This window comes from Chaetodon auriga, chromosome 16, assembly GCF_051107435.1.
Source record: "Chaetodon auriga isolate fChaAug3 chromosome 16, fChaAug3.hap1, whole genome shotgun sequence".
Classification (NCBI taxonomy): Eukaryota; Metazoa; Chordata; class Actinopteri; order Chaetodontiformes; family Chaetodontidae; genus Chaetodon; species Chaetodon auriga.
The window spans coordinates 8,877,019-8,904,700 of record NC_135089.1 but is presented as its reverse complement, the minus strand read 5'-3'; the positions used below and the strand labels follow the sequence as shown (position 1 = coordinate 8,904,700).

At 44.1% G+C, this 27,682-nt stretch overlaps 1 protein-coding gene across 5 annotated transcripts; it reads left to right on the top strand.

Annotated features, from left to right (window-relative positions):
• arhgap44a (Rho GTPase activating protein 44a) lies at positions 1-27,022 on the top strand. 5 transcript variants are annotated; one of them, XM_076751962.1, is made up of 23 exons: positions 56-404; positions 10,517-10,556; positions 11,228-11,347; positions 11,463-11,539; positions 11,718-11,829; positions 12,004-12,080; positions 12,215-12,329; positions 12,503-12,571; positions 12,756-12,837; positions 13,223-13,350; positions 14,099-14,210; positions 14,697-14,778; positions 14,967-15,047; positions 15,161-15,274; positions 15,359-15,450; positions 16,043-16,226; positions 17,560-17,577; positions 17,671-17,859; positions 18,968-19,480; positions 21,437-21,582; positions 21,677-22,078; positions 22,725-22,776; positions 23,837-26,374. In XM_076751962.1, exons 1-22 carry the CDS (start codon positions 352-354, stop codon positions 22,730-22,732), a joined length of 2,814 nt encoding a protein of 937 aa, XP_076608077.1. In that variant the 5' UTR covers positions 56-351; the 3' UTR covers positions 22,733-22,776; positions 23,837-26,374. The 5 variants fall into 5 exon arrangements, with proteins under 5 accessions (XP_076608079.1, XP_076608077.1, XP_076608078.1 ...); XM_076751963.1 differs by lacking the exon at positions 22,725-22,776 and having other exon boundaries at positions 21,677-21,751; positions 23,837-27,022; XM_076751961.1 differs by lacking the exon at positions 22,725-22,776 and having other exon boundaries at positions 23,837-27,022.
• Positions 27,023-27,682: the final 660 nt, after the last annotated feature.

Genomic DNA, 27,682 nt, shown 5'->3' with positions numbered 1-27,682 from the left:
AAGATTGGATTCTTTATTGAGCACCAGCCTTGATTTCCTACATTTCCCACACTGCATTGCTGCGCAGCCGCTACTTGTCACTGCTGTCGCGCTCTGGCTGTGAGTGGCCGCGGTGAATTGGTCCAGCATCCCTGCGCAGGCAGTGGGGCAAATGTAGATGTAGGGGGAAAAAAATATCATTAGAAAATATGTAATCGTGGGATGCGTGTTCGGCGTTGGCAGCTTGCGATGAGGGAAAGGAAATATGGAAGACTGGATTTTGAGTTTCGCCTCTGTGGAGCACGGACCGTTACATTGAGAGAAATAATGCGGAATATTTCCCCCTGTAGGTGTTAACGCAAAAAATACAAGATGAAGAAGCAATTCAATCGGATGCGACAGCTCGCCAACCAAACGGTGGGAAGGTAAGCAAACCGCTCTCCGTGCGCTATTCTCGCCGGGCCAAGTCAAAGGGAAGAGAATCCCCCTGTATGGCCCCAATAGGATGTGAATCATATCCATGCAAATATGACTTCTGTTATTAGCCTGAATATGTGGGACAGACAATGGTCAGTGCAATCGTACTAATTCAGAAGAACAAAAGAACACTCCATGTTTAAAACGCCTTTGGTGCTTCTATGCGTAATGTCCATTGGAGGAGGCTACCGCAGAGGCAGCGTGTAGGCGCATTGCCCCAGTCCAACCTGCCCACGGAAACACATTAAATATAGACAATCGCAGTATCGCAGCCCATCACACGGAGGCGACCACCCCTCTTTAAGACCGGGTATCGCCTCTGGAGTAATGAAAAACACGCAGTTGTGTTGAAGTTGCGGTCTGATTAAATTCACCTCTTGTCACAGAACCTGTCAGTCGGTGAACGTGATGCAGACGGATGCGGTGTGGGCTGCGACGTGAGGGAAAATGGGAAGAAAAAAAAAAAGAGGCGCAATGTTTTCATTACGCAGTAATATCAGCTGTGAGGTGGGAAGCACCTCCTAGGCGTGGGTTATCAAGTCGGTGAATTCCTGAAGGTCGCATTCCGCATCTAGCTTTTATCTGACGTACTTTTTGTTTGGATAATTAGATTCTATCATCCCTCTTCTAGAGAAGATGCTTAATCCTGCTTCTATAGTTCTAAAAAACTAAACGAGATGTTAATATGGAAGGATTTCCCATCCGTCTCCTCTCAGTCGTCTATGTCCTGTACTTGCCCTGCACCTGGATGATTCTGAAATCCCCTCCCACCTTCAGAAATAGATGCTTTGTGACCTTTTACAAGTCCTGTGGGTTCATCAGCCTACTCCCCTCCCTGTCACAGGGAGGCTGAGCAGCTTGTCAAGCAGCGCTGGGCCAGGAGGTGTTCTCTGCTCGCTACGGGGTGGTGGGGTGGGGTGAGGGGGATCGGGGCCAGGAGGTGTGGGTCATTATCATTGCGCGGCTGTGTGAGGCAGCCACTCAGAAGGGAGGGGACACACCTTGCGGGCTCTGTTTGTGCTATCATTGTCATCGTTCTTGCTGCTTTTTCCAGCTCCAGTCTTTTTATAATCATTTGTGAGTGTGACTCATTAGTGTGTGTGTGTGTGTGTGTGTGTGTGTGTGTGTGTGTGCGTGGGTGTGATTCTGGAAATGTATGTGGGCCTTCATCTGAGCAGAGAAGATAGGGTTGTTCTTTCTGTGTGTGTGTGTGTGTGTGTGTGTGTGTGTGTGTGTGTGTGTGTGCGTGTGTGTGTGTGCGCGCACACTTACACAGCCTCAGTTGAATGCACTCCACACATGTAGCGCATGCCGGTGGTGTAGTGGGTATATTCTTCTCACACTCTGCTGCTGTCTGTCTTCAGAGCAGCAACAGCAACCTGCTGAGGTGCTCTGCCTGTAACTCAGGGCCATAATGAGCACCAGCATCCTCCCTGAATCTTCCTGCCAGCCACTAATGGTACCTACAGTTCACAACCCTCAAATAAGAGCATGAATTCACAGCCGTCCACCGTCTATCAACTCGTTCCGAGGGAAGCTTCTGTTACATTTGATTTGAGCTTTGGATCAGATCAAGAAGGAACAGTAATGTCGGCTGTATCGTGCAGGGAGAGGTTTAAAGACAGGGATAGTCAAAGCTGTGTGCCATCTCTCTCATCCTGGACCAGATGGGAAACTTCAATGTCAAAGAATGAAGCACACAGTCATGGTAGCATAGCTGCACTGAATGAAAGTGTCCATCAAAAGTGCTTTTATGCTGCTGAAAAAACAGCAATCTGGAGGAGTATGTGCTCCCTGAAGGTCAGCATGCTGTTCTTGTTTTGCATGTGTTTGAAGTCACTTTCTCCACTATTGATTGAGTTGAACGGGCGCTGTGTTGAGCCACAGTTCATGTGTGTGGCCAGTTTTTCTTTTGTTTGCATCTTTACCACGAAGGGCGATGATGTCCCTTGACAGAACCACCCACGGAGGAGAAATGAGTGTGTTTGGATGCTTTACTTGTCTCTTTCCCTGCACACACACACACACACACATGCCACAGTGTGTAAGTGCAGGATCAGAGGGCGGGGTCAGACAAATGTGTGTGTGTGCAGATTAATGAGGTATCTTAATGTAAACATTCACACACACACCGAACATTCCCATCATGCCACAGTTCTGCTGCTGAGCTCCTTTTCTGCGAGGAGGAGAGTGATATCAGGATTTTAATGGCTGCTGAACACACTCCGCGGAGAGTAACTGTGCTATGTTGACTGAAAATGAGAGGTTTTGGGTTTAAACTCTTGCTGTCTTGTCTTTTTCTTTCCACTGGTTTGCTGTATGAGATGAATTCTCATGCTCCTTGTAGCTGCTTGTCGCAGTGCAAATGTTACCCTGCAAAGACAGGAAGAAATTTGCAGATCAGGGACATTTCACAGATCATAGTTTTGCTTATTCTCGTACTCACCGAGGCTTCAGATATACTATTCTGCTGACTCGAGCGTCACCCATCTTCAGAGTGGAACGGGGTTACTCTGTTGGTTTGACCTTCCTGAACCTCAGCAGTCTCACTGGAGCCGTTAATACCGCTGACTAGTCCTCAGTCTCTTCAAACCAACTCAACAAATCCACAAGAGGAAGACCGCTCATGCTGGAAACTGGACGACTTTGATGACAAGAATCTCTGCGTGTATTAGCAGAAGTGTGTCTTCGTTCAGAGATAGCTGTTAAGCTGTTAGAGCTGCAGATTTTTAATCTGCTCGCCTCTTTCTTGCATGTATTATCATGTCTGCAGTGGCGAGTTTTTCTGATTCCATGAGTCTTTTTTTAAGTGTGTCTTATATGTGAGGGAGATTGAAGGTCTTTTTCAGTGGGGGGTTGGCGATCAGGTGTGCTGTGTCAGCATCCCTCTGGCTCTCAGAGGCTGCTGCTGCTGCTGCTGCTGCTGCCATTCGCCTGGGTGAGATACATGTCATGTGATCGCCAGTTTGACCAATCACCTCTGTGGAGCAAGACTTCACACTGGAGGATGTGCAGCCATGCATACTCTATAGCTAAAAGAAACGTGTTGTGGTGCAGTGGGAGAGACAAAAGGGTGTCACGGCTCTGCAAAGTGCCAGAAATGATGCCTGGATTTGTTCTCATTTTGTTAACATATCCCATAATTTTGGTCACTCAGACTTAATTGAGGCCTCAGTCTTTTGCAAACCCTCTCCATGATGTTAAGATACATTTACAAGTATGTCCCTTCATTGAAAACACATTTTATGCCCTCATACACACCAAACACGCCAGGAAAAGATTACTTTGGTTCAGCCAGCTCCCACCCTCTATTTCTCTTGACCTATTTCTCTATTCCCAACTCACTGCCCTATCTAGGTCTAGGACAGTCTGGTAAAAGATCCGTGATACACGTATGTGAGATGCCACACAGATTTCACACATGAAAGACATGAAAATGCAGCCTTTTTTTCACCTTTTCATAGATGAAAAGGACACCACTGTCTTTAGCTCTAACCTTCTGCTGCCTTCTCAAATCCCACCCGCCTTCACACTCTGCACCACTCACCTGGGTGATGCTCGCCAATACCGCTGGTGTATGGTAATACTATTCTTCCTGCTCATGCCTTTAGGGTAGGCTTTTGCTCACCACTCCATGATGCAATTATCAGAAAATGGCAGCCATTTGTGGGCTGGCAGATGAGTTGTAGATGCTCACTCTCTCCCCACATTGTCCCGCTCGTACTCTGTTTCTTTTTCTCTTCAATCGGACAAATCTGATGCAGCAGGCGAACTGCTATGAGCTTGCTGGTCTCTCACATTTTCGGTGACAAAAGACAAGTGTCCATAGAAAGAATTTATAATCGTGGGACATGCAGAAAGGATGAAGAACACAAGGCAAACTTAATGAAATGTTCTGTGCATGTTTGTGTGCACTTTGGTGAGAGCTTTGCATGTTAATGTGTATGCACTTTTTAGTACTTATAGTACCCTTTTATTTTGATGCTGACAAAAGGACTGAAAATGTTGTGCACGACGCCTGAACAGGTTAATCTTGTAAACAAATTTCTGCACACCATTAGCACATGTGCACCTCTTTGCAAGAATGTAACTCTAGAAGAGCATATGGTAGCTGACAGGTAACATGAGATGTAGGAGGCGACCCTGTTGCATGCTAATGCAGCATCTCCTCCTCTCCTCTCTGTCCTCCTCCTCCACCTCGTTGCCTTGGCTCGCTGGCTCTGCAGATGAGGACAACATGGTGGAGATCTCAGAGCAAGTGGCCTTCAGAGGGCAGTTGATTCACTGCTTTTCAACACATTGTTAAATCTTGACTGAAAACTACGCTCAGCGTGTTAACTAACAAGTCAAGGCCCTTTGATGACAAGAGTTTCATGTACTTCTGAGGCAGTAGTCATCAGAAATGAAATGAAATGAGAAATGAGATGAGTCATTAATTGTGTTCTAGATTGTGTCTCTTTATTGAAAGCAAGAGATGTGATCATATAGAGCCATTCGGTGCTTGTATCAGAGGTCCATGTTGATAACCCTCCCATAACCCCGTCAGTGCCTCTCAGAGACAGCATGCTACAGAGTAGAGTTAGTGATAAAGAGCCTTTGTCAAGGGGCCATTTCAGCCATCAAAAGAGAGATGATGTAATATCGGACAGAAGCGTTGTTTCTTTCCTTTCTATTCCTCCCTCAAAAGACTAACCTCTTAAAGAGCCCCTGTGCTGTGGTTCACTACAAACCCCTGCATAAGAAGCAACATGGCACACAGGCAGCACTGGGGACGGCTGCTCGATCAGACGGTCACTTGGACTTTGATTTGCTTTTTGTCCATATGGACCTGCTGCATATCAAAGTGAGGTTCGATCACAGTAAAGATGTATCACGGGTGTTGGGGGGGTTGACCCAGTCTGTTGCTCATGATCTCATCTCCAACAGGAAGTGACCTCAGGGCCTGACTGAAATGCAGCACATGAATCAGATGCAGTTCAAGCTGCGAGGCATTTAGGAACAAGACTAAAGAGGAATTAATGGTCTGTCACATACATACTATATGCCTTCCCTTTATCATTAGGTCAAATTTTATGTGATTAGATGGAACTTTATTGCAGTTAATTGTGGCTTATGGCCATATCTTTGTTCTTCATAAATCTAAACAATCTATTTGTTAAAAGCAGTGTCATATGATGTTTGTGTTGTGTCTTCTTACACAACCCGAGGCTTTAGCTACTGCACGTTCAGTTGGCAACTGCAATATCCTGAGTAATAATTAAGGGAGAGTAGCTACGGTAGAGTGGCATTGTTGTTAGAAATAACGAAGTTCTCCTAAGGAGACAGGCGGCTCCCTATCAACATGCCCACTTCCTTCCATTCAGGAATGTCAATAGGTTCAAAACAGGAAGCACTAATCCGCAAATAACAATTTCCTGTTATACCTCTTTCTTATTTTTCATGTAGAATTTAGCTGTCTAATTATAGAAGAGGGTTCTCCATCCCCCTTTTCTATACGGTACATGTAACATCTTTCATTTGCTTGGTTGCCTAGAAACGCTCATTTGGTATTAGCTGTTTCATCACATTTGTCTGGTTTTGCCAACCCACATGTCAAATTTTCCAAAATAGTGGAAAAGATTTTTTAGAGCTAAAAAAAAAAACCCACGTGACAATATCTTCATTTATAGCTTCGCGGCAATGAAGTACAGCATTGATCTTTGTTGCCTCATTGTCTATTTGATGCTCTCTACTGCCATCATTTAAGGTACAGCATGTGTGTGTGTGTTCTCAGGCAGTGCAAAAACACACTTAAGTCACAGAGCAGAGTACTTCTTGTGGAGATTATTCACCATAAATAAAGTTATTAGAGATAACTCACTGCTTGTGTTTCCACTGAAACATTACTGAATGCTGCAGGGTCTCTCTCTCTCTCTCTTTCTCTCTCTCTCTCTCTCTCTCTCTCTCATTCACTCCCTTTCTGGACATGTGCATGTTTTGTGTGTGTGTGTGTGTGCGTGTGCGTGCGCGCGCGCCGGTGTGCATGTGTGTGTACACTCCTCTCACAGTTATTCTTGCATACTTAACAGAACTGTGACCTAGTTTGCTGGACAACTACAGTAAGTGGGTTTTTCTGTTTTAGTAACCTTGTATCCCATCAGCCCTCCGCCTTGTCATTTGGGAGGAAACCGAGTGGGCCTCTAGATGCGTAAGCACGGGAAAGGTCTGGAGGAAGAAAAGAGCATTAAATGGAGAAATATTCACGGAGCATCATGAACGCTGCTGTGTGTTTGTGTGTGAGTGTGTGTGACTGACTGTGGATCTCATGCCAGCGCTCCAGGCCATGTGGTGCCCTGCTGAGGCCCAGGGCCACCATTCTGCTCCACTACCCCCTCCTTGCAGCACAGGACCTAGCATCTAGCACAGCTCTTCCAGGCCTCAGAGTAAGCACTTTTGTTAGCCATTCTAGCAGCAGCATGAGCGAAACCAGAGCTTGACCAGAGTCTCACCTGTGGACTGAATGCGCTACAGTCGACAGTTGGCTAGCTACCAAGGCAATATGTTCAAGATGACGGAAGTTATTTCATTCTGATTTTGATTATGTCAACATGGATTATTCATGCTCTCATAAACCATGCACAGCGCTGGAGGGCTGAGCATGAGGGTTTCCAACATTAACATATCTCCAGATAGAAATATTTATTATATAAGACATGTTTTTGTGTGGAATGTGCAGCTGAAACGGTCAGCTGGGTATTTAGTTCACACATGTTAGTTCCAACTTTATGGAGTTGCAATGACTTGGAATGGCTAAAGTCCCTGGGAAAATATGCACAGTATAACTAAATTTCTCCTTGGCCAGCTGTAAATACAAGAGCCCAGACGTCCTCAGACCCTCCTTCTTATCAGCACTTTGTTAATGTTGTCACCAGAGGTGGAGAGGGAGTTATCCAAAGTCAGGCAGTTGATCTCTCTGTGTCAATATTGTCTCAACTAATTCATCTTCCTTTAGTTCAGTGGTCAGCCATGTTTGCATTGCACACATTTGTGGATCTTTTTTCACTGATGCATCAAGGAAACAAGCAAGTTTCTGTCAGCTTTTGAAATTATTTGTATGTCTTGGAGTGCTTATGATAAATTTCAACATTTTGACTTTCATTCATTTATCCACATATTTATAGACGTGTGTGCACGTGTGTGTGTGTGTGTGTGAGCATGTTTGTATTAAGTCATCAGCAGCTCCAGGTAAAGGAATGCCTGCGAAGTGGCAGATGGTTGGCATAAACCTGGCAATATCTCTCTCCCCCTGCATGAGCACGCCGCCCACATGGCTGCCAACTCTCCCACGTGTTTACTTTCCTCCCCGGACTCATTCTGCGCACTCAGACTCACTGAGACAAATTTCCCTCCTTACCTCCAAAATCTCCTGCGATTTGGCTTTTCATCAGGTTCAAGCAACTCCGGTACCCCCTGTACTCCAGCCTACGCAATGCTACTCTGCCTCTGTGTCTTCACAGGCCCATTATGCATGATGCTGCTTTCCTAAGAGGAAATACCACTGTCTGAAAACAAACAAGCTCAAAGAACAAGACCGTCTGCTGTCTTTGAAGATAGGCTCCAATCTGTTTGAAGTCTAGGTCATAGTGGCCACATCAGTTGTGGTTAGTGAGAACGCCAGATGTCTGTGTTTAAATTTTCATTCCCGTAATTGTTTCAAACAGCAAATTTAACTAATTGTGTTTTTTACCCACCCTTTGTGCTTGCACTGCATCTATGTTCCCTCTGTCGAGTCAAAACTTCAGGAAAATCACTCTCACTCTCAGAGATATAGAAGAGGATGGCCCCCCGCTATTCTAGCATAGGCAGCTGTCATTTTGTTGAGAGGGTTTGATGGTTTATCAGTGGAGTTCCTGACTCAGGCAGCCGAACCAGAGATTCTCACAGGTTATCAACGAGTCTCTGCCACTAGCGGAGTAGCTTCTCCACATCCCTGTCACTGCTGGAGCTCTGTCCCATCTGTGCTGCTAGGCCCCCTATTAGAGTCCCTCAAGCTGCCAGATCATCCCAAGGGACACCTCGACCAGCCAATCTGAGGCCAGATAAACAGTGATGAACCCACAGCTGCATTGCAGACCTCCAGGCTAGCATGGAATACTTGTGACAGTCTGATCTACAAGGTCTTTTATAGAGCATGGGGTTTTAGAGATTTTTCGGAGGCTGCCGGAGTGTCGCAGCAACACTGAGCCAAACTTTAGCGCTCTGCTTGGGTTATTTTTGTCTCCCTTTGTCACGTAATCAGCAATCTGCGATCACACTTATCCTCACAGATCATGCCAGAAATCTCTCGCTCCTCTATCATTTTTCTCTCTCTCTCTTAGGCGATCATGCACACACACACATTTCGTGTATTTTTCTTCCTCGGTCAGTGAGCAGAGCAGTTTTCCAAGAGGCTGAGTGTGATTAGATCCATTGGTACATGGTTTGACCCAGTTCCCATGGCTCCATGCTCACATCTTGGCAGTGAGACCAGGGGATGCTCATAACTGGCACCATTAAGGCTCAGCTTTCTGTCATTGGCAACAATGTATGGAACATGTACACACAACTGCATGTCAACATTTAACACATGCATGCTAGTCCATTTTTCTTTCAGCCATTTTTAGACCAGCAACAAGGCACCATACATGAACAGAGCATTTTAGATATGATGTATTTTTGTCTGACTGATGAATAATAGAGCACAGACCAAAGTCTTTTCCATTCTCTTGGTCAACAGTGAGATAATTTCAGATTCTGCTTTTAAATGAATGATACAAAAAAAGCTATTATTCGCCATTGGCATTGGCGTGGTTGGGGCACAATAGCAGGAAAACGCTGTGCAGACAGGAAGGGGAAGTGCCGAGAGAGTATGTGCACCACTGGGTGGTTTCTGGGGGGTCTGCAGGTCTGGTTTTGACTCAGTTTAGGAGGTCAGACTGTCAGCTCAAGCAGTCCCTCCCTTGTCAGCCTGCAGCCCTTTATGATCAGGAAGTACATGTTATCCTCCAGTCTGATAAGTGGTCCTGATAGGTTCTGGATTGTCGCTTTAGATGTGTGCATTGTTGTGTCCACGATTGTTTAAAGGAAAAACAACCTAAATATATACTGCTATGATATAATGTGTGTGCTCCTGAGAGACAATCTTCCTAGTTTAACTTTTCTTTACAGATTATAAAGGCATATTGGGCTCTGTTGGGAAATCTCCTTGATGAAAAAGGACCTAAGTCTTAAACTTATAAGCTGTCTGAACTGAGCTGACACCGTATATTTATGATATCCAGTGGTTTGCTCTTTTCTAAGCTTATGGCTCATTCAGTACTGCGGATGAGTAGTTTTATCTTCTTCAGCGACAGTGCAGCTCTGCCCTTTCCTTCAGTCTTTGGCTAAGTCCCCAGTCTGCTGGATTCACAGTGGGATGTGATGCTCCTCAGTGGGAACTGGCATATTTGAATCAGTGGCCTTCGGTCGCTGCCATCCTGCTTGTTGCAGTGTTAGAACGCTCCAGCGAGTTTAAAGCTTGAATAGTTTGCCTGATCATGAATACGTTGATCTCATGTATTTTCTAAGACTCAGAGAGACAGCCACACAAACACATGCTCTCACATGATCACTCCAAGGGGACAGGTGCATGGATGTGGCCCTCCCATTTTGGAGCACTGCCACATTGATAATGTGCAAGAAGTCAGTGAATGAGTCTACATGCAATGCAAGACAGCTGGCAGTATTTCACAACTGTGAAACATTTTGGCAAAGACACACCGATGTGAAATACATTTTGACACTTGAGACTTGTAGAGTGCCTCAAATCATTGGAACTAGCATGTCAACATGAGCTCCAGTGTGAAACCCAGCTGTAGTATTTACCATCACAGGCTGGGTAGCTTGCTGAGTGACCTCATAGGAGATACATAAAGGAAATGTTCTGTTTTTCCTGCATTCAGTGACATTTTACATGCAACAGAAACAGACACGCGCAGTGCTGCTCATGTGCAGTCATTTCTCCCCTGAATATGCTAACTGTTTTACGCTTTTATCTTCACAGGGCAGAAAAAACAGAGGTGTTAAGCGAGGACCTTCTACAGGTGAGCTGTGCTGTAAGAGAGTGTGTGTGTCTGTGTGTCTGTGTGTCTGTGTGTGTAGGCAGGAAGGGCAATCGCTGCACCTGTGAAATGGGTCCTTGATTACCTGATGGTTTCTTAGCAGTTTGTCCTGTCATTGTTCGCACTGTGTTATATTAACAGGTGTAAACAATGTGAATATAATCGCTGTGTTTGGCCTCGATGGAGATCTGATGGAAGCAAGGTCTCATCACAGGTTATGTTTGTGTGCAGTTCAATGAAAGTGTGGTTCTTCCTTCTTGGGTTGTTTCATGTGAACAACAACAACAAAAAAAAGAGAAAGTCAGAAAACTTAACAGGTTTTGTTGCAGTGAAGTTTCTTCTTCTTTCTTTTTCCTTTGATCATCCTGCGACCTCTCATGGATACGCTCAGTCTGAGTCTGCGACTGATGATGATGATGATTTCCATTATCCAAAATCTTTTGATGAATTAATTACGTTTGTCAACTGTCACAGTGTGAAATGTCCATCACAACATGGCACAGCCGAGAAGGACGCCTTTAAACAGCTTCTTTTGAGTGATAACTTGCGTACTGGCAATCGGCACTGTGAAGACAGCAGCAGTATTCTCTCTGTGGTAGTATGTGTGTAGGTGGGTGTATTGAGAGCTTTCTGATGTGTGTGTGCTCTTCCAGGTGGAGAAGCGTCTGGACCTGGTCAAACAGGTGACACACAGCACTCACAAGAAGCTGACTGCCTGCTTGCAGGGTCAGCAGGGGACTGATATGGAGAAGAGATCTGTCAAGTCACCGTCTGTGAGTACCTGCATTCGTCATTCTCTCAGATGCCAAAACGCTCTGATGAGGCAACATAACATTCATAATCTTGTATGAATGTCACAGAAGCTGTATTATTTCTCTCTACCATCAGAAAAAACTCCCGCTGACGATCCTGGCACAGTGTATGGTAGAAGGGGCTGCAGTGCTGGGGGACGACTCTCTCCTGGGGTGAGTCACTGCACTTAACAGGCCTTTGCTCACACACTTCCCTAGCAACCATACACACACATACAGAGAGTCATCTTTAATTATTGATTTGGCTATTGGATTCTTCTCTGTCCCCATTACCCTTGTCTGCATTTTAATTGCATCTGATTGCCTGTGACTTTGTGCTGTCACTAAACAGGAAGATGCTGAAGCTGTGCGGGGAGACAGAGGAGAAGCTGGCCCAGGAGCTGATCCAGTTTGAGTTCCAGATAGAGAGGGATGTGGTGGAGCCTCTCTATGTGCTTGCTGAGGTAAGCCGGATTTGCTGTAACTTAATGCACCAATTAAGACATAACAGAGTCACGCTGTGAATGTCTGATATCATTAACATAAAATTACGAGCAGAATCTGGTCCTCATTTGCATAGAAGTGCTGCACTTTTACTCTCAGCTGACTTTAATCCTCCACTTAATATTCGTTTGCAGGTGGACATTCCCAACATCCAGAAACAGAGGAAGCACTTAGCTAAACTTGTCTTGGACATGGACTCCGCAAGGACAAGGTGAAGCCACGTCCACTTTTAAGAGCCGCTCTTGTTCATTTATTTTTAAAATAGAGGCTCAGGTTTTAAGTGTCTGTGCAGGAAGCGTGACGTATCCGATGCAATGGCCATTTTGTTTTACCTCATGCCAATAGATATCAGCAGTCATCCAAGTCGTCCAGTCACCCGAGCACGCTGCAGCCCGGTGCCAAGTCCGAGTCTCTGAGAGAGGAGATGGAGGAGGCAGCCAACCGAATGGAGATTTGTAGAGTGAGTGACCAATCAGATCCACTTCAGTATTATTCCCTCTCCATTCTCCATCTGATTTATATCCCTCGTGCATGTATCAGACACAAATGGACCACAACTCCAGGGTGATATTACAGTTACATGTAGGTGAGATCATTTCTTATGGGATGGTGGCTCTCCACTTTCTGTTTCAGGATCAGCTGTCAGCAGATATGTACAGTTTTGTGGCCAAAGAAATAGACTATGCAAACTACTTCCAGACAGTAAGTATATTTTATCTTCAAAGATGTAATCCCAGTGGGAAAATACATAATAAATATTATATTTCTCTTCATTTTCTGCAAATGAAGTTGTTTTCCCATTAGCACAGGTCACAGTAAGCATAGACGATTAATGACTTCTTTATATGACACACACTTATACACTCTCTTCTCCTGCTGTCTATAGCTGATAGAAACACAGGCAGAATATCACAGGAAGTCATTAGAGATTCTTCACAGTATCCTGCCCCAGATTAAAGCTCACCAAGGTGAGTCTGTGTGTGCTTGTGTGTGTGTGTGTGTGTGTGTGTGTGTGTGTGCAGTGATCTGCTCCAGTTCTGCATGTGAAGCAATATCAAGGTGAGATGTGATAGAGTTAATAGCCCTGATGTCTCACATAACAATCTCCTTAAGCTATTATTATCCACCTTCATATTTAAGCAATGGCTACTTCACAAGTGCCAAATCAAACAGAGGGCTCGAACATCACATCCCCCTCATAAATAATAACGTCAGTAAAGCTTCTCACAAATAGTGCCTCCAAACTTTATGCGCAGTCATTGGTCTGACGTCGTCCAGGAGGAGGAGGAGATGCAGCTGAGGTGCACAGGTTTGTTTGTGTCTGTGTGTGATTCGGGCTGTTTTGTGTTGCAGAGGCGTGGGTGGAGAAGCCGTCGTTTGGCAAGTCTCTGGAGGAACACCTGAATATTAGTGGGAGAGAGATTGCCTTCCCCATCGAAGCTTGTGTCACCATGCTGTTAGAGTGTGGCATGCAAGAGGAGGTAGAGGGCACACATACACACACACACACACGCACGCACAGATAGACACATCACGAAGGCATTTTAGCTGTAGGCTAATATGCATATATTTGTTTGTGCAATGAAAGGCACACCTGCTTCTTAAACTTCTCCTTATCCTCCTTATCCTTGCAAAAAATCACTCATCATCAGACATGCAGGCAAACACACACACTGTAAGTGTTCAGATACACACACAAATAAAAAGGCCATTCATATGTCCCAATATTAGGTTAAAAAATACCACATTTGTTCTATTTTTGGAGTCTAATTGACAAAACCTGATGTTATCTTACCTTGTCCGACTGGAAAGACTCAGGAGCTTAAATTGGCTCTTATCTTCTTGACCTTTAGATTAAAAATAAATTAAATTTAGCAAAGAGAGAACAAAGACAAGTAGCAGCACCTTTGCAGCAGGAAGCAACGTTGTTTGTGTGATGTTAATGTCCAGTAATATGAACAGTTTGATGGCTGTGAGATCATCTTTGTAATGTTTGTATTTGTTTATTTTATTTGTCAAATCTCGTGATAATATAACAGTAATATAAACACAGCCTACATGTTTTGTTAATGTACTAAAACGTGTAGAGCACCAGTATGTTTCTGTGTTATTCAACCAATGTCAAGTGCACAATGATCGAGGCTGTGACTACTGTCCAGCATTTATGCCCAGGTCAGGTTAGATCTGATAATTACACATGATTATGTATTTCCTGTGTGTGGGCTGCAGGGGCTCTTCAGAGTGGCTCCGTCAGCCTCCAAGCTGAAGAAGCTGAAAGCGTCCCTGGACTGTGGAGTTCTGGATGTGCAGGAGTACTCCTCTGACCCACACGCCATCGCAGGTGAACTACACCCACGCAAATGCCTTGTTCAAAGCCCATTTCCATAACAACAACCCCTACACGCTATCATTGTAAGTCAGGGGAAAAAAAAAACAATAAAATACATCAACGTTAAAGGCAAAAAACATTTTTTATGATGTGGAAAGGTCACATGTGCTGAACAAAAGTTTTTGGATTTTGCACCTAGTTGGCAGAAAATGTGGTTCTCTGGGCGAGCACAGCAGTCACCGAGCAGCCGTCATCGGCTCTGCCCTCAGTGCTCTTCTCCTGAAGGCTTTTTGTTCTGATACTGCTGTCCATTTCACACATTAGCATGAAATCTGTGTTGAGCAATCTGAATCTGGCAGCTGCACGAGCTGCAAGGGCCTGCTGGAGGGGAGTGGAGATATGGACCGTGGCCTCAGCAGTGCTGCGAAGAGAGAAAACAACCCTCCCCTCCTCCAGAAGAGCTCACCAGTGTTTACTCCCTGTTTTTCTCACCCAAAGGGGCTCTGAAATCATACCTCCGTGAGCTCCCTGAGCCACTGATGACCACTGAACTTTATGATGAATGGATTCAAGCCTCCAAGTGAGTTTGCTGTTTTCTTATTATAAGCGTTTTCTTGCATTATGCCATTGGCCACAATGAAAAACAGAAAATAGTCCAAAGTATTTATTTAGGGGGTCTAAACTGCCAGAATGAAAAATGGTGACATTTATTGCAAAGTGGAGCAACTGTGAACTGTAATGATTTTTTTTTATTTTTTATTTCCCCAGCATTCAAGATATGGACAAGAGACTACAAGCATTAATGGCAGCATGTGAAAAACTCCCCACAGACAACTTGAACAATTTCAGGTCAGTCACTTTCCCTGATTTTCTGTCCTATGATTTGCAGTACGTGGCCCAACAACGTAACAAAGGAAGAAAAGACTGTCAGACTGTAATGCACTTTTATTTAAATCCCACAGATATCTAATCAAATTCTTAGCCAAGCTAAGTGAGTACCAAGACGCAAACAAGATGACTCCCGGTAACATGGCGATTGTTCTCGGACCTAACTTGCTTTGGACGCACACCGAACCGTATGTATCTGACTGTTACACACACATTTAACTTATCACACTTATCACATTATACTGTAGTCCAGTTATTTCTCTTCTGTCCAGGAACATGACAGAGATGATGACCACCATGTCCCTGCAGATTGTTGGCATCATTGAGCCCATTATCCAGCATGCTGACTGGTTCTTCCCTGGAGGTGGGGCTTACATACTGTGTATGTAATTCTGTAGCCAGGCTGGGCGCCATATTGATTGTTATTGAGCATCCATCATTATTATAATGGAATTTGGGGATTGTGACCCAAAATTTTGTGCAAATTAGCACATCAGAGCTGTTGTGAGGTTAAACTTCTATACGTTGATACGTATCAACATCAGAAGAAGTCTTCTTTTCGCTCAGCATCATGATATCTAAGCATGTTGACTTCGAAACTGCAGCATCATGTTACGCACGACTTCAGGCGGCAGTTTGTGCTGCATTTGCTGTTTACACGATGTGTCACATCATTTGCTGTAATGAATGAGTTCCTGTTTGCACAACTCTAAAAAAACCATATTTTTTATAGGTTTTGTTACTCAGTGAAGTAAAAGGATGCAACAAAGCTAATGTCTAAAATAAATGTCAAATGAAACCATTGTCATAGTGTTTGGTATGTAGGAATATCAGCATTTTGTCTATTCTAGCTCGATACTGTAACTCCCATTCTTAAAGCTGGTAGTTACACCACTATAACCACCGCTGTAACATCAGTATACTGTATGCTGATGGTGTTTCCGCTCCTCCCTCAGAGATTGAGTTCAACTTGACAGGCAGCTATGGCAGCCCGATCCACACCAACCACAACTCCAACTACAGCTCCATGCCCTCACCAGACATGGACCAATCTGAGCGCAAGCAGCAGCACGACCAGAGCCGACGCCCACTGAGCGTCGCCACTGACAACATGATGCTGGAGTTTTACAAGAAGGATGGGTATGATGCCAAGCGCATCCTTCTGCTGCCCACCTCTCACTCTCTCACTCTCTTTCTCTCTTTCCACCCACGCCTCCTCCCAGGCATCTGATATTTAATTCTTACATTTGAGGCCAGCAACACATGCAGATTAAAAAATCCATTACCTTGGTGGAGCGTTTACGCATCCTGTAATCTAAAGTTTTCCGCTCCAATGAGTCAAATGCATCCACATGCCACAGAAAGGCGAGGATTGCACCGTATATCTCACCTGTCAATAACTCCAGCACACGCAGCAACATCCCCTATCATCTCTATACATCAGGAGAAGAGGAGGCTGAACACTGGTCTGATTTGAATACATGGGCCTGAATTGCCTTGAGTGGCATTGTCTCTGTGGCAGCGGCTCTCTGATGGAGAGCTGCATGGTTACGTCTTTTTTTTTTTTTTTTCTTTTTGTCAGGAAATATTTCTCCAGGGCTTCTCATCCTCCCACACCCTGCTCCTCCCTCACAGTCTGGCTAGCACGTCACCTGGCCTGAGTCATTCATCCAGCCGGTGGAAAAACACTGGCAGAGAATTAAAAACCGATGCCTTCACCAAAATACCATCATCTTATTACCAGTCTGGGCTCTTAGGGCATTTTCTCGATATTTACATACAGTACTTTCTTAAATTCACCTTTTAAAGGGGCTAGTATATAACATGATATCCATGTGTTTTGCATCCAAATTTGCAGAAAAATCTCTGTAATGTGGCGCACATTTGGTGATAAAAGCTTAAAAGTCACATATTTTGCTTGAAGTATGTGGGATATATGAATAAAATTGATACATGTATAATAAACTCTCTATCTCACTAGATGTTAGTGAGAGATAAAGTGGGACTGCATAACGACTACATATACAGCTTGAAGGGACGTGTGCAAATGAAAAATGAGCCAAATATCCAACCCATTTAACACAGGAGTTATTATACTTACGTAAATTGCATGTTTTCATATTTTATCAGCTGCCATGCAAAAATCCCTTGATCAGTAACTGTCAATATGGGGTGATAGAAAATAGCTTTTACTGTATCTATTTAGACTAATTAGCATCTTAGGAAAAAGCGCCCGCTGCTTTTCTAAAACCAAAGAGGTTTGATTCAAAAAACAAGCCTTTAATAATCAGGAGAAAAGTGCAGGTTAGTTATTTGAGCAGACATGCTTTCACCACTCCGACATCTTTTCTGCTCCTCTCCATCATATACAGTATACTGAGTGACTGAGTGGTTTAAGTCTGTGATTGTGAACCATGCCTGCATTACTTCTGACCTCATATCCCTTTTGCCTCTCTTTCCCCTACTAACGCAGCATTAGGAAGATACAAAGGTACGCCTTTTTCCCCACTTCTTTCCTCGCCACCCCCTCTCGCCTCTTTCCTGGCCATCATATATGACTCCGTGTGTGTGTGTTTGTCTCCAGTATGGGCGTCCGGGTAATGGATACCTCCTGGGTGTCTCGTAAGGGTTCAGCCACGCTAGCGCGTAAGGCCTCCTCCACCCCTCCGGGCATGCAAGGCCCCAGCTCTCCTGCAGACACACTCATCCCCGAGCAGCCCGGAGAGCTCGCCACCTCCCCGTCCGCGACACCGCCGCCTGGAGAAAGGGTTTGGTAAGTCGCAGTGGAGGCGCTGTCCCCCTCTTCCTCACCGATTCACTCCTGTTCATTTTTACTGCCATCGCCATCATCATCACCATCATTAACATCCTGAGCTCTGTGTGATCAAGATCCTTGGCTGTGTTAACCATCTTTTATTATTTATTTATTTTTTTAGTGTCCTCTGTCAACACCCTCACGTCTCATTCTGTTGTTATTATGGTTTCTCGCTCTCCACACTTCTTCAGTTCTCCCTGTGGTTTGTCAGGTTGATGTCACTGGGTAGAATTTACAAAAGGATAATGGCATTTTTTTGACTCTAAGGGTTTTAGTCCAATTACTGTGTGGAAGTCGTGTTTATGTACACTTTGTGCACTAAGCTCCAATCCACAAGTCTTTTGCGAGCATGCTAATATTTCCAATTTCCCATTGTTGTGGCTTGGCTTTCTCAGCTTTGGTCGTGACTTATTTCCTTTTCTGTTGACGCTCAGACTGATTTCACCATTTTTTCATATGATTATCATAGTTAAACACCTGAATAATCACCTCATGGTCGCTGGCTCTGCCTGTGTGGCAGACAAGAGATAATATGGCTTCTGGCTTGGCTGGCTTTCCCCTCCTCTCCTGTGGCTCTTTCAGCCGATGAAAGGGTTTTGTGTCTGTTTCACGCTGCCCTGGGCTGACTGCAGGACCTGCAATGCAAACAACTCATACATTGTCGGATAATGCAGGATAGGGTTTCCATATGTGCAGCAGAGGGGAGATATTCAGTCATCAGCTCAGCTTGATAATATGGTAACTTTGACTCCAGAGACAGATCCTCACAGCTCCATGCAGTGTGCAGACACAAGGTGATCACAGAGGGAGTCCTACACACTGTATGCTTTTCCTTTGCTGTTTCTTTCTGCTTGTCTTTGTATTTGCACTAAGCTGAGTGTGTGCTTAGCTTGGTGACCACCACCCACCCTAAAATGCTATTTTTTTTTTTTTCTTCTGTTTTTGGCTCCGGACCAACTAACACCCTGATCATCCAAACAGCTTATCCTATATCGCTCCAATGCGTCTCCCTGTTCAATCACTAGAGCTGTTTCTTTTGTGCTGTCTATTCTCTTAATATCTACAGCTCAGACAACGTGTCGCCCAATCGGCCGGACACCTCTCATGCCCACCCACCCCAAGGGGAGGACCGGCCACCCCCCCCTTACCCCACCTCTTCGTGCCACGCTGCCCCCCACCACTTCTATCCCAAACCCCCACCCTGCGCTCGCCCCGTGGCACCGGGTCCAGAGTCCCAGCCCCCTGGCTCACCCCCGCCCCCGCTGCGCTGGTCTGGCTTCACTCCCCCGGTCCCGCCCCCCTCCTCCTCTTCTTCCTCCTCCTCCTCGTCACTTGACATCAATTCAAACCCCAAACCCAGCTGTCTGCACTTCCCCAAGCACAGCCCGCCAGGTGACATGTCGCATGCTCCCCCACCAGACACTAACGCTTCACCACTCTACATCAAAACCCCTTTGGTACTAACCCGCCACGACCAGTCCCTTGGCAACCCCCCTAGCCTCCCTTCGTCCGCGCCCCCGCCCCCGCCGTGGGCTGCCTGTCCGTGTGTCCGAGAGAGAGGACCCCCCAGGCTGACTAGGTAAATACAACACACCCACGGCCACTGTGGATGCACAGAGTGGCAGCTGTATCTCTCCTCTAGCTCGCTGGCTCATGTTTTCTTTTTGCTTTTTTCTTTTTCCTCCCTCTTCAAATTACATACCTCAGATTCTGTAACATTCAGGTTGTCCGGGGATGCCTCTCATGGGGGTTGCCTAGCAACTAAGGATGTTACTGGCTTATATAGCGCTCGGTTTCATGCTGGTATTGAGTAGATGATAAATACATGGACAAAGCTGCATATGGCTATCAAATAGCATATGAATGTATTTATTCTACAGTTTGCAGCTTTTTACTAACCAGCAGAAGGAAAACGTGTTTTTAATGAAGTAGAGGTTTCCAGGCTTAATAATGGAGTACATATGGAGTATTATATCCTGGTAAGCTGCAGTATAGAATATCTTCTTACAGTATAAGCATTTCCCAGCTTCACCCAAATTGCTGAGTTCATACCAAGTGACTGTGGCAGTTTCCTGACTCATAAGTCTTCTGTGTTACAACCACACAGCACAGCGTGAATCATTACAGCAAATCTTTGTCAGCGGTCAGAACAAGCTCGCTTAATAACCTTCCTTCTTGTGATTTGGTATCTCCATGACTTCCCATTCAGATGGCTTATTTCTGGGGACAGGCAGCTCAAAGGGACTCCAAGAGATTGCGGTTAATTTGATGTCACTTAATCTAAAATGTGGCTACGACACTTCTGTATATTGGTGCTCTTTGTGGATGTGAGTTCATGAGTTTAGCAACTATACTGGTCTATATTACTGAGTGTACCCGTATTTATTATAGCTGTTCATGTAATTCTAGAGTGAGAAAAGTGTGCAGTGATTCAAAATATAATGATTGTGTTTTAAAATTAAAAAGCAGTGAGAGAAAAATATACACTATGTTAAATTTTATTCCCATTACTGGTGTCTTATAACATGATTTTAACATCATGTTAATTTTAATTAATATATGTAGGGATTTGGGCACTATCACACAAGATCAGAAAATTAAAGCAGTATTATTAATAAAAATCTTAATCAATCACGTTTGTTGCTGGCTCATACAGTTTACCTACAAATGTATAGCTGTGATAATTGCTAAAGATGTTTTCAGAGTTTGACATTCAGTACGTCAAGTCCATTTCTGTGCATTGTCACTGCTCTCTGCACTGCAATAAAAAGATAAACAGAATATACTGAACGAATTAATGAGTTTCTGCCCAAAGAAGCATTGATGCTACTTCCTTCTATTTGTTCCTGGATAAATATATACATTATATATATTACCTTTTACCTTTATTTATCAATGCGGGGAAGCTTGCGCTCGTTTACAGTGACACCCTAATTACAACACAATATAAAATACAATATTAATTAATATGAATATATATATAATAATAAATATGTACACCATGTGTTTACTAATGCTGGAAAGAATTCTTCACTGGCATTTTGAAATTGAAAAATCGTCGTCATTCGTTTCTTTTTACATCACAATAATTTGCTGTGTCGACAGAAACGAGAGGAATTTGAAGTTTTGTATTTTTATGGCTCAGATTACAACATGACTCACCTTTGAAAATTATGTCCAACTTCTTGTTGTTGTGAAAAACACACTTGGAAGCTTTTTCGACCTCCTTTTTTCTCCTAATAAAGCTGAACTGTGCAATTCTTCTTATAACTCTGACATATTTGGGGCTTTTAAAAAAGATGCGACACTGTTTGGTCTGTAGCCTCACTCGACATCATTTTCTGGGTTTCAGAAATCATAGCAATGTTGGTAACAGTGAAACATTCATAAATGATGATGATGATGATGATGATGATGATGATGATGATGATGTTGTGGCTGCTGTGGCACTGATGTAATGTACATGAGGTATGCTGACAGGTCACAGGTTGTGTCTGATACCATTCAAACACTAATGTCTGCCTCTCTTTTTCAGTTCATTGAAGAGTAAAGAGCTCTCCCCTGTCATTGGACACAAAGCCATCCAGGTGGCAGGTCCAACTGTCCCCCCCAGCAGTAGTCCTCAGAGCAGCAGCCAGTCCCCCCACTCTACAGAGCACAGTCCACACACCCTGCGCAAAGGTCAGCACGGATCTTACGTTAGCTTGCGTCACTTTAAGAAGCTGTATTTTCATTCTAACAGCAGACAGTAATTGACTGTGTTCTGTGTCTGCAGGTTCCAAGAAGCTGGCTCCTGTGCCTCCCAAGGTCCCTTACGGCCAGTCTGGCGGGATGTCCGATCAGTCCACAGGTCAGCCGTCACCGGTCAGCCTGTCCCCCACACCTCCTAGCACACCCTCCCCTTATGGACTGGCCTGCCCTCCAGGGCAAGTGCCCCCATCCTCTCCTGGGCAGACCCCACTGGGTGCGCCCCACTCTCTTTCGTCCCCGCCCTCCCTGACCGGAACGCTCACCAAGTCGCGGCCCGCCCCTAAGCCCAGGCAGAGACCCAGCCTGCCCCCTCCTCAGCCGCCCACAGCCCCCCCGGGGCTCACTGGCCCGGCCGTGGCCCCAGTTCCGCAGCCCCTGGAGCAGGGCCTCCTGGATGGACTGTCTCCTGGGGAGAGCATGTCTACAGGTAAACACCACCCCTTGGCAACAACACCCCCGCCGCCGCCACCACAGGTGGGGCTGCAGCGGCCCTCTCTCAGACTCGCTGTGGCTCTGTCCAATGGAGACGGTGGACGAGTGTAGGACTCTGTAGGACACTGTAGATGTAAAAGATCCCACTCCCCCTTACTGACTGTTCCCAAACGAATGTCTGAATGAATAAAAGTTGCCTTTTAGACACAGATGCCTGAGAATGATGCGATGTAAATATTTAGCATTTTTTTGTGCTATTGTAGTGAGCAAATCTCCTGACCTATGTACTCATTGCTTGTGTTATGTGATGATGTTTCTGGGTAATGTGTGGAAACATCAGAGAAGCATAGCTCGTCCTGCTTGTATGGAAGTTGCCATTAGATTCATCATGTGCTCTCTGTTTATCTGTGTTACCCAGACCCTCACTCGGCAGAGGTAGGTCAGAGGCTTACACAGTTCACACCAGTCCAGTCTCTCTTACTGCGTAGCAGGCGTGGAAACCTAGGCAGGCAAAGCCCACATTATATCCACCGTATGATGTTCTGATGATGAGGTGTTCTGTCATTATATACCAATCACTCTGTCACTTTGTTATATTTATCATTCTCTTGTTCCCCCTGCTACTATTGTGTACCTTGCAGCTGTGTGAGGCCAGGGATTCAGTGTGGGCTAAGTGTGAGGGGGACATTTAGGGTAAGCCAGACCGTCCCCGCCCCATGCGCTCCATCTCACTGCCTGGCCTCGTGCTGTGGCTGCCTCTGGGGTCTCCTGCAGCCTGCCTCAAACATACCTACCAGTAGCTCTCGATCAGAACATTTTCCCTATTTCCTTTTAGCAGGTTGGCATTATTGACTCTTTGCATGGTGTTGTGGTTCAACCGGCACTGCATGGCTTAAGGACTTCCCAGAGTGCACCACACTGCGCTCACATTGCAGACGCCGTCGCTTACAAAGGTCCATCTTAAAGCCCCCCCTCCCCTTCCTTTTGTTGCCCATTTCCAGCCCTATGCCAATGGACATTCCCCTCTAACGCGCCTGCCACCGGTATCAGGGGGGCACAGGTAACCCCCGTCCCTCCTTTGGCAGGTTCATCGCTTTTTATAACCTCTGCTCCCTCTTACTACACTGCCACGCTCCATCTCATTCCTACACAGGAGTAGTCATCAGTCTCTTCTTGGACCTGCTGCTTCCAGTAAATGCAGCAGCACTTTAGAATATTTCAAGCAAATAGTGTATCCGATCCTCATGAGATCTCCATTGTTACTTCAAGCCCACTTGGTGTCTTGGTGCCATTTTTCCACAGAGTTCCACACACATCTTGTTGCCTCTGTGTTGGTTTATCTGGCCATTGTTGTAACCGTGTACAGTAATGTGTCATTGTGCAGTCATTTTGACCTGTTATTGTATTTTATCTGACAAAATATCTGTTGTTGTTGTCTCAAAAGACACAAAAAGCTGTGACATACCATGCTAGTCGCTAACGTTGTTCAGGTGTGACCAGCAGCACACTGAAAACATCCCTGTGTAGAATGTGAAGCACATGTAATCTTCTGATTATTTCAATCAGGGAAGACATCATATGCCACTTACCATGAGTTCAGACTCAAAAAGATTAATATTATTTCTGCTCTCTTCCGTTTTTTACACCTCATTATCACCACCATATGCCTTCTTCTCCTCCTCCTCTTGCTCATCATCACCATTTCCACCATTCTGCTCATCACACTCACCTTTCCCACCATGCTCGCCATTAGATATCTTCAATTATGAAATCCCCTCCATCAATGTCAATCTGGACAGCCTCATCGATGAGTTCAGCGGTGCCCCTTGCAGGAGGTCCGTGGCAGTGGCAGACTCTCCAGAGGGGGACGCTGTGCCTGAGGAGGAGCCCCAGAGCACCACTCTATGACCTATGACCCTAAGGCATCACAGCTTACCAGCACCCCTATGGCTGTACATACTCTTAACTGTCGCCACCAAGGCCCGATGGAAACACACATTGGCCTCACCAATGCCCACCTGAAACCAGAACTCGAACACATCTGCTACAGGCTGCAAAGAAACTCATCTCTTACAATTGCTCGCTAGTACATAAATGTGACTTAAAAAAAAAAAAACACCAAAATGCCATAGTGGAGGAACAGTTGCCTTTAGGAGGAAAGACTGGAATATAGATGAGTATTACATTAAACTATTTTTTAATTGTTTTCTCTTTTTTTTTTTTTTTGCTTTGCTTTGTTCATCTTTGTTGTTTGATGCAGTGGTCTGTATTTCTGTGACTTTCTCAATTTCTTTTTTGCCTTATTAGAACATGCAATCAAATTGCAATATGATAGTCGTACAACTTTTTGGTTAGGGAAACTCAGAGCCTGACATGGTTAGGAGCAAAGCCCATCCTCAGGGTGACTTAGAGAGGCAGAGTGAGAGAGTAGTCTTATATTGCTCACAGGGTATTCAAGCTTTGTGCACATTAGGAAATTGCTGAGCCCTAGAGACAGGGTTGGCATGCAGGATGGAACATTTAATGCAGTTTAATTCTTACTGTCACTCCCAGTCTTTACTTCCCCTCTCCTGTCACATATTACAGCTGTAGTTCTTTATCTGACGTTTACCAACATGCAGGTCAACTCACTTTGACTCACTTTATACCAGCACAGTATGAGAAGAATGTTACTGTAAATTACATTTTTTGAACTTGCATCTCTTATTCAGTTTCGACGAAAGCACCGCGACGTGTTTGCATGACAAGCCAGTACGAACAAACTGCTTCGGATCAAGGGCCTCAGAACGCCAGTGTTTTATTTCGTGTGAGTGTTTCTGTTGTTGTTGTCCTTGGAGAGTAAATTTAGACCACCCGTGTGCTGTTACCGTTTGCTGATAATGGATGGATGACTACACTGCCTTTAGGTTCGTATGATTCTCTCCCTTAACCTTGTTTCAAGTGCTTCAGGTTCAGTGACCTTTGACCCCTAGTGTAAATACAAAGACTGTACATAAATTGATGTATATAAATGAGAGGAAAAGTATATGTAAAATGCATATCTTGAATATATATAATGATAATATATGTGCTGATATTTATCATGTGTAGAAAATGTAATGATGAAAATTTTGATGTTATTTTTGTCCCTGCACACAATGAACAGGTTTACTGTAGATCCATGATGTTTCACTTTAACACCAGGTTACAACGATGCTGCAGTAGAAATGCAGAATGTTATTTCTGCTAGAAATCAGTCTTTCTAATTCTGTCTCCTGAGCTTTGACTTCAAACATGCCAGAGCACTAATGAGTTGCACACCAATTCCCTACTTTTGTCCTTTGTAATCAGTTATTTAATCGATTCCTGTGTAAATAATTAGAGCACTCTTGGACCATTTGATTAATTCACTCTGAGGATAAATGCATCCCCAAGCCTGTATTGATGGACTGATTATAGCGAAGTCAAAATGTGCTCATTCAATTAGAAAAGCAAATCTGACACACCTCTAAAGTTGAAAACGTTGCTGTCCTTTGTTGCTATTTCTCGCCACAGACAATTAATCAGAGGTATTTTGAATTCATCAGACAACAGATGCTGCAGTGTCACTTTTTTTTAACTCCATACAAAATGTCTTAGGACGATAATTCTGTCAATTAAAGTGCAATTACAGTGTTTACTGATCCACCTCAGTCCAAAAAGTGGTCAAAGTCACCCTCCCCAAACCTGCAGAAAAAAAAGCCATTGATTTTACTGCAAAGCATTTTTTTTTTTCTTTTTTTCAAAGTTTGTTTTACGTGTGAGTTTACTTCTGACAAAGTGAATTCTAGATTAACCTCTCTCCAAAAGTGATCTATGGTATGCCTCAGTGTGTGTTCTCAATGGACTATGTTTATGAAGATTTTGGTGATGTTGATAATTATATTGATAGTTGTGGTGATTATACTGTATGACAACAATTGCAAGTGCCCTCACACTGGTTGTTATTTTGGAACTATAGGCATAATTAATGTGTACTAGAGGTTTTATTTTCTGTGCTGGATCCATACATTTATACGAGGAGGCAGGGGTATCTCTCTCTGTGCAGACTGAATGTGACTCACTCAGATTTCAAACTGTAGGCTACCTGATTTTGTAATAACTTACAGGCAAATGAGCGCTTGTGTTTGGATGAAGGTTAATTAGGGCCTGTTGGCATGTAATATTATCAGTACAGGGCAGTATTACTGCAGTGCTTTTGTGCGTCATAACTGGAATTTACAGCCACCTAAAAGCATGCATTCATATTCATTATAGGTGTGATTATGCTGCTAAAAAGAAAAAAGAAAAAAAAAACATCTGTACCCTCCCCTAAAACACGTCATGATTTCATTACATATCTAATTTCAGCGCTGAAACTAACTTTACAGCCATTTTCAAGAGCCACCTTTTACACCAAATGGTACACTGTTACATAGTTTTATCAAGCATTTTAGCTACTGTAGACCCACATCTCCTGACTCACCTCACCACCAAGTATTTGGTCTAAAAGTAAAGCTCAATTTGTTTACATTTGAAATGAGAAAAAAGGAAAATCTGAAGAAGGAGTGTCATGCATGCGCTTAGATAGTCTTTTGATAATCCACGTTTTTGTGTCAATCACTGTCTTTTTAGGGATTGTAAGAGTGGTGAAATGTAAAGATGGACTCTAGAGAATGTGGATCACAACAAATGGTCCTTTGTGGGGTTTTCGAGCAATACGGTAGAGGAGTAGATGTTGCCTGTGGATGTACTGCCTCCTTCTGCTTTCACTACTAGTGTACAAAGAAAACCTGCCGCTTGTCAAGCCCACCATGCCCACCCCTTCCTCCTCTGCTTAGCATATCAAGTGGAACACAGTGTGTACTGTGAAGCCTACCTGCAATCCTTATCAGAATGTCAGAAATAAATATATATATTAAACTCTACATTTTTAATAATCTCCCCTGGTTCATGTGGGTTTGATTTCACTGTTTGTTTTCTTTTCTTTTGTTTTTGTATGTTTTAAGAGTTGATGATCCTTGATTACAGAGCTATTACTGAAGACTCAAGGAAAAATGTCCCAGAGGCCATGGTTTACAGAAAGTAAGAACATTTATTATAACATATAATGATATATTTCAAAATCATATTTTACATTTAAAAAAAAGACATGGTAAGCGTATAAAATACAACATTTGTGAAAGATTTAACCAAATGCATTAGGCTCCGATCTCTTTTGTTTGCAGCCTCTTATGAATCTTATCTACTGATCTTATTTCAGATGAGCTGTTAGTTTAACCCAACATTACCCCTCTAAACTTCTCACATGGTTTCAATAAATAAAATACTGTTCAAGGCTCAAAGAGGTAGGAAAAAAATAGAAATAAAACAAAGTATTATTCTTCTTCGGCTCTTATCTCTTTGCCTTGAAATTAGCTACTTTTGTGCACTTGCAACTTTAAGGTTAACACAATCTAAAGAAGCCTGAGTCATGAAACAAAATAAATCATTATCATCCTCCTCCCACACTCTGAGAAAGCAGGTTTTGCTGAAAAGCAGCAGAAGCTTCCTCGTGAGTGTAACCTGTGGGACTGGCCCAGCAGGATGGATGAAGGCTTGT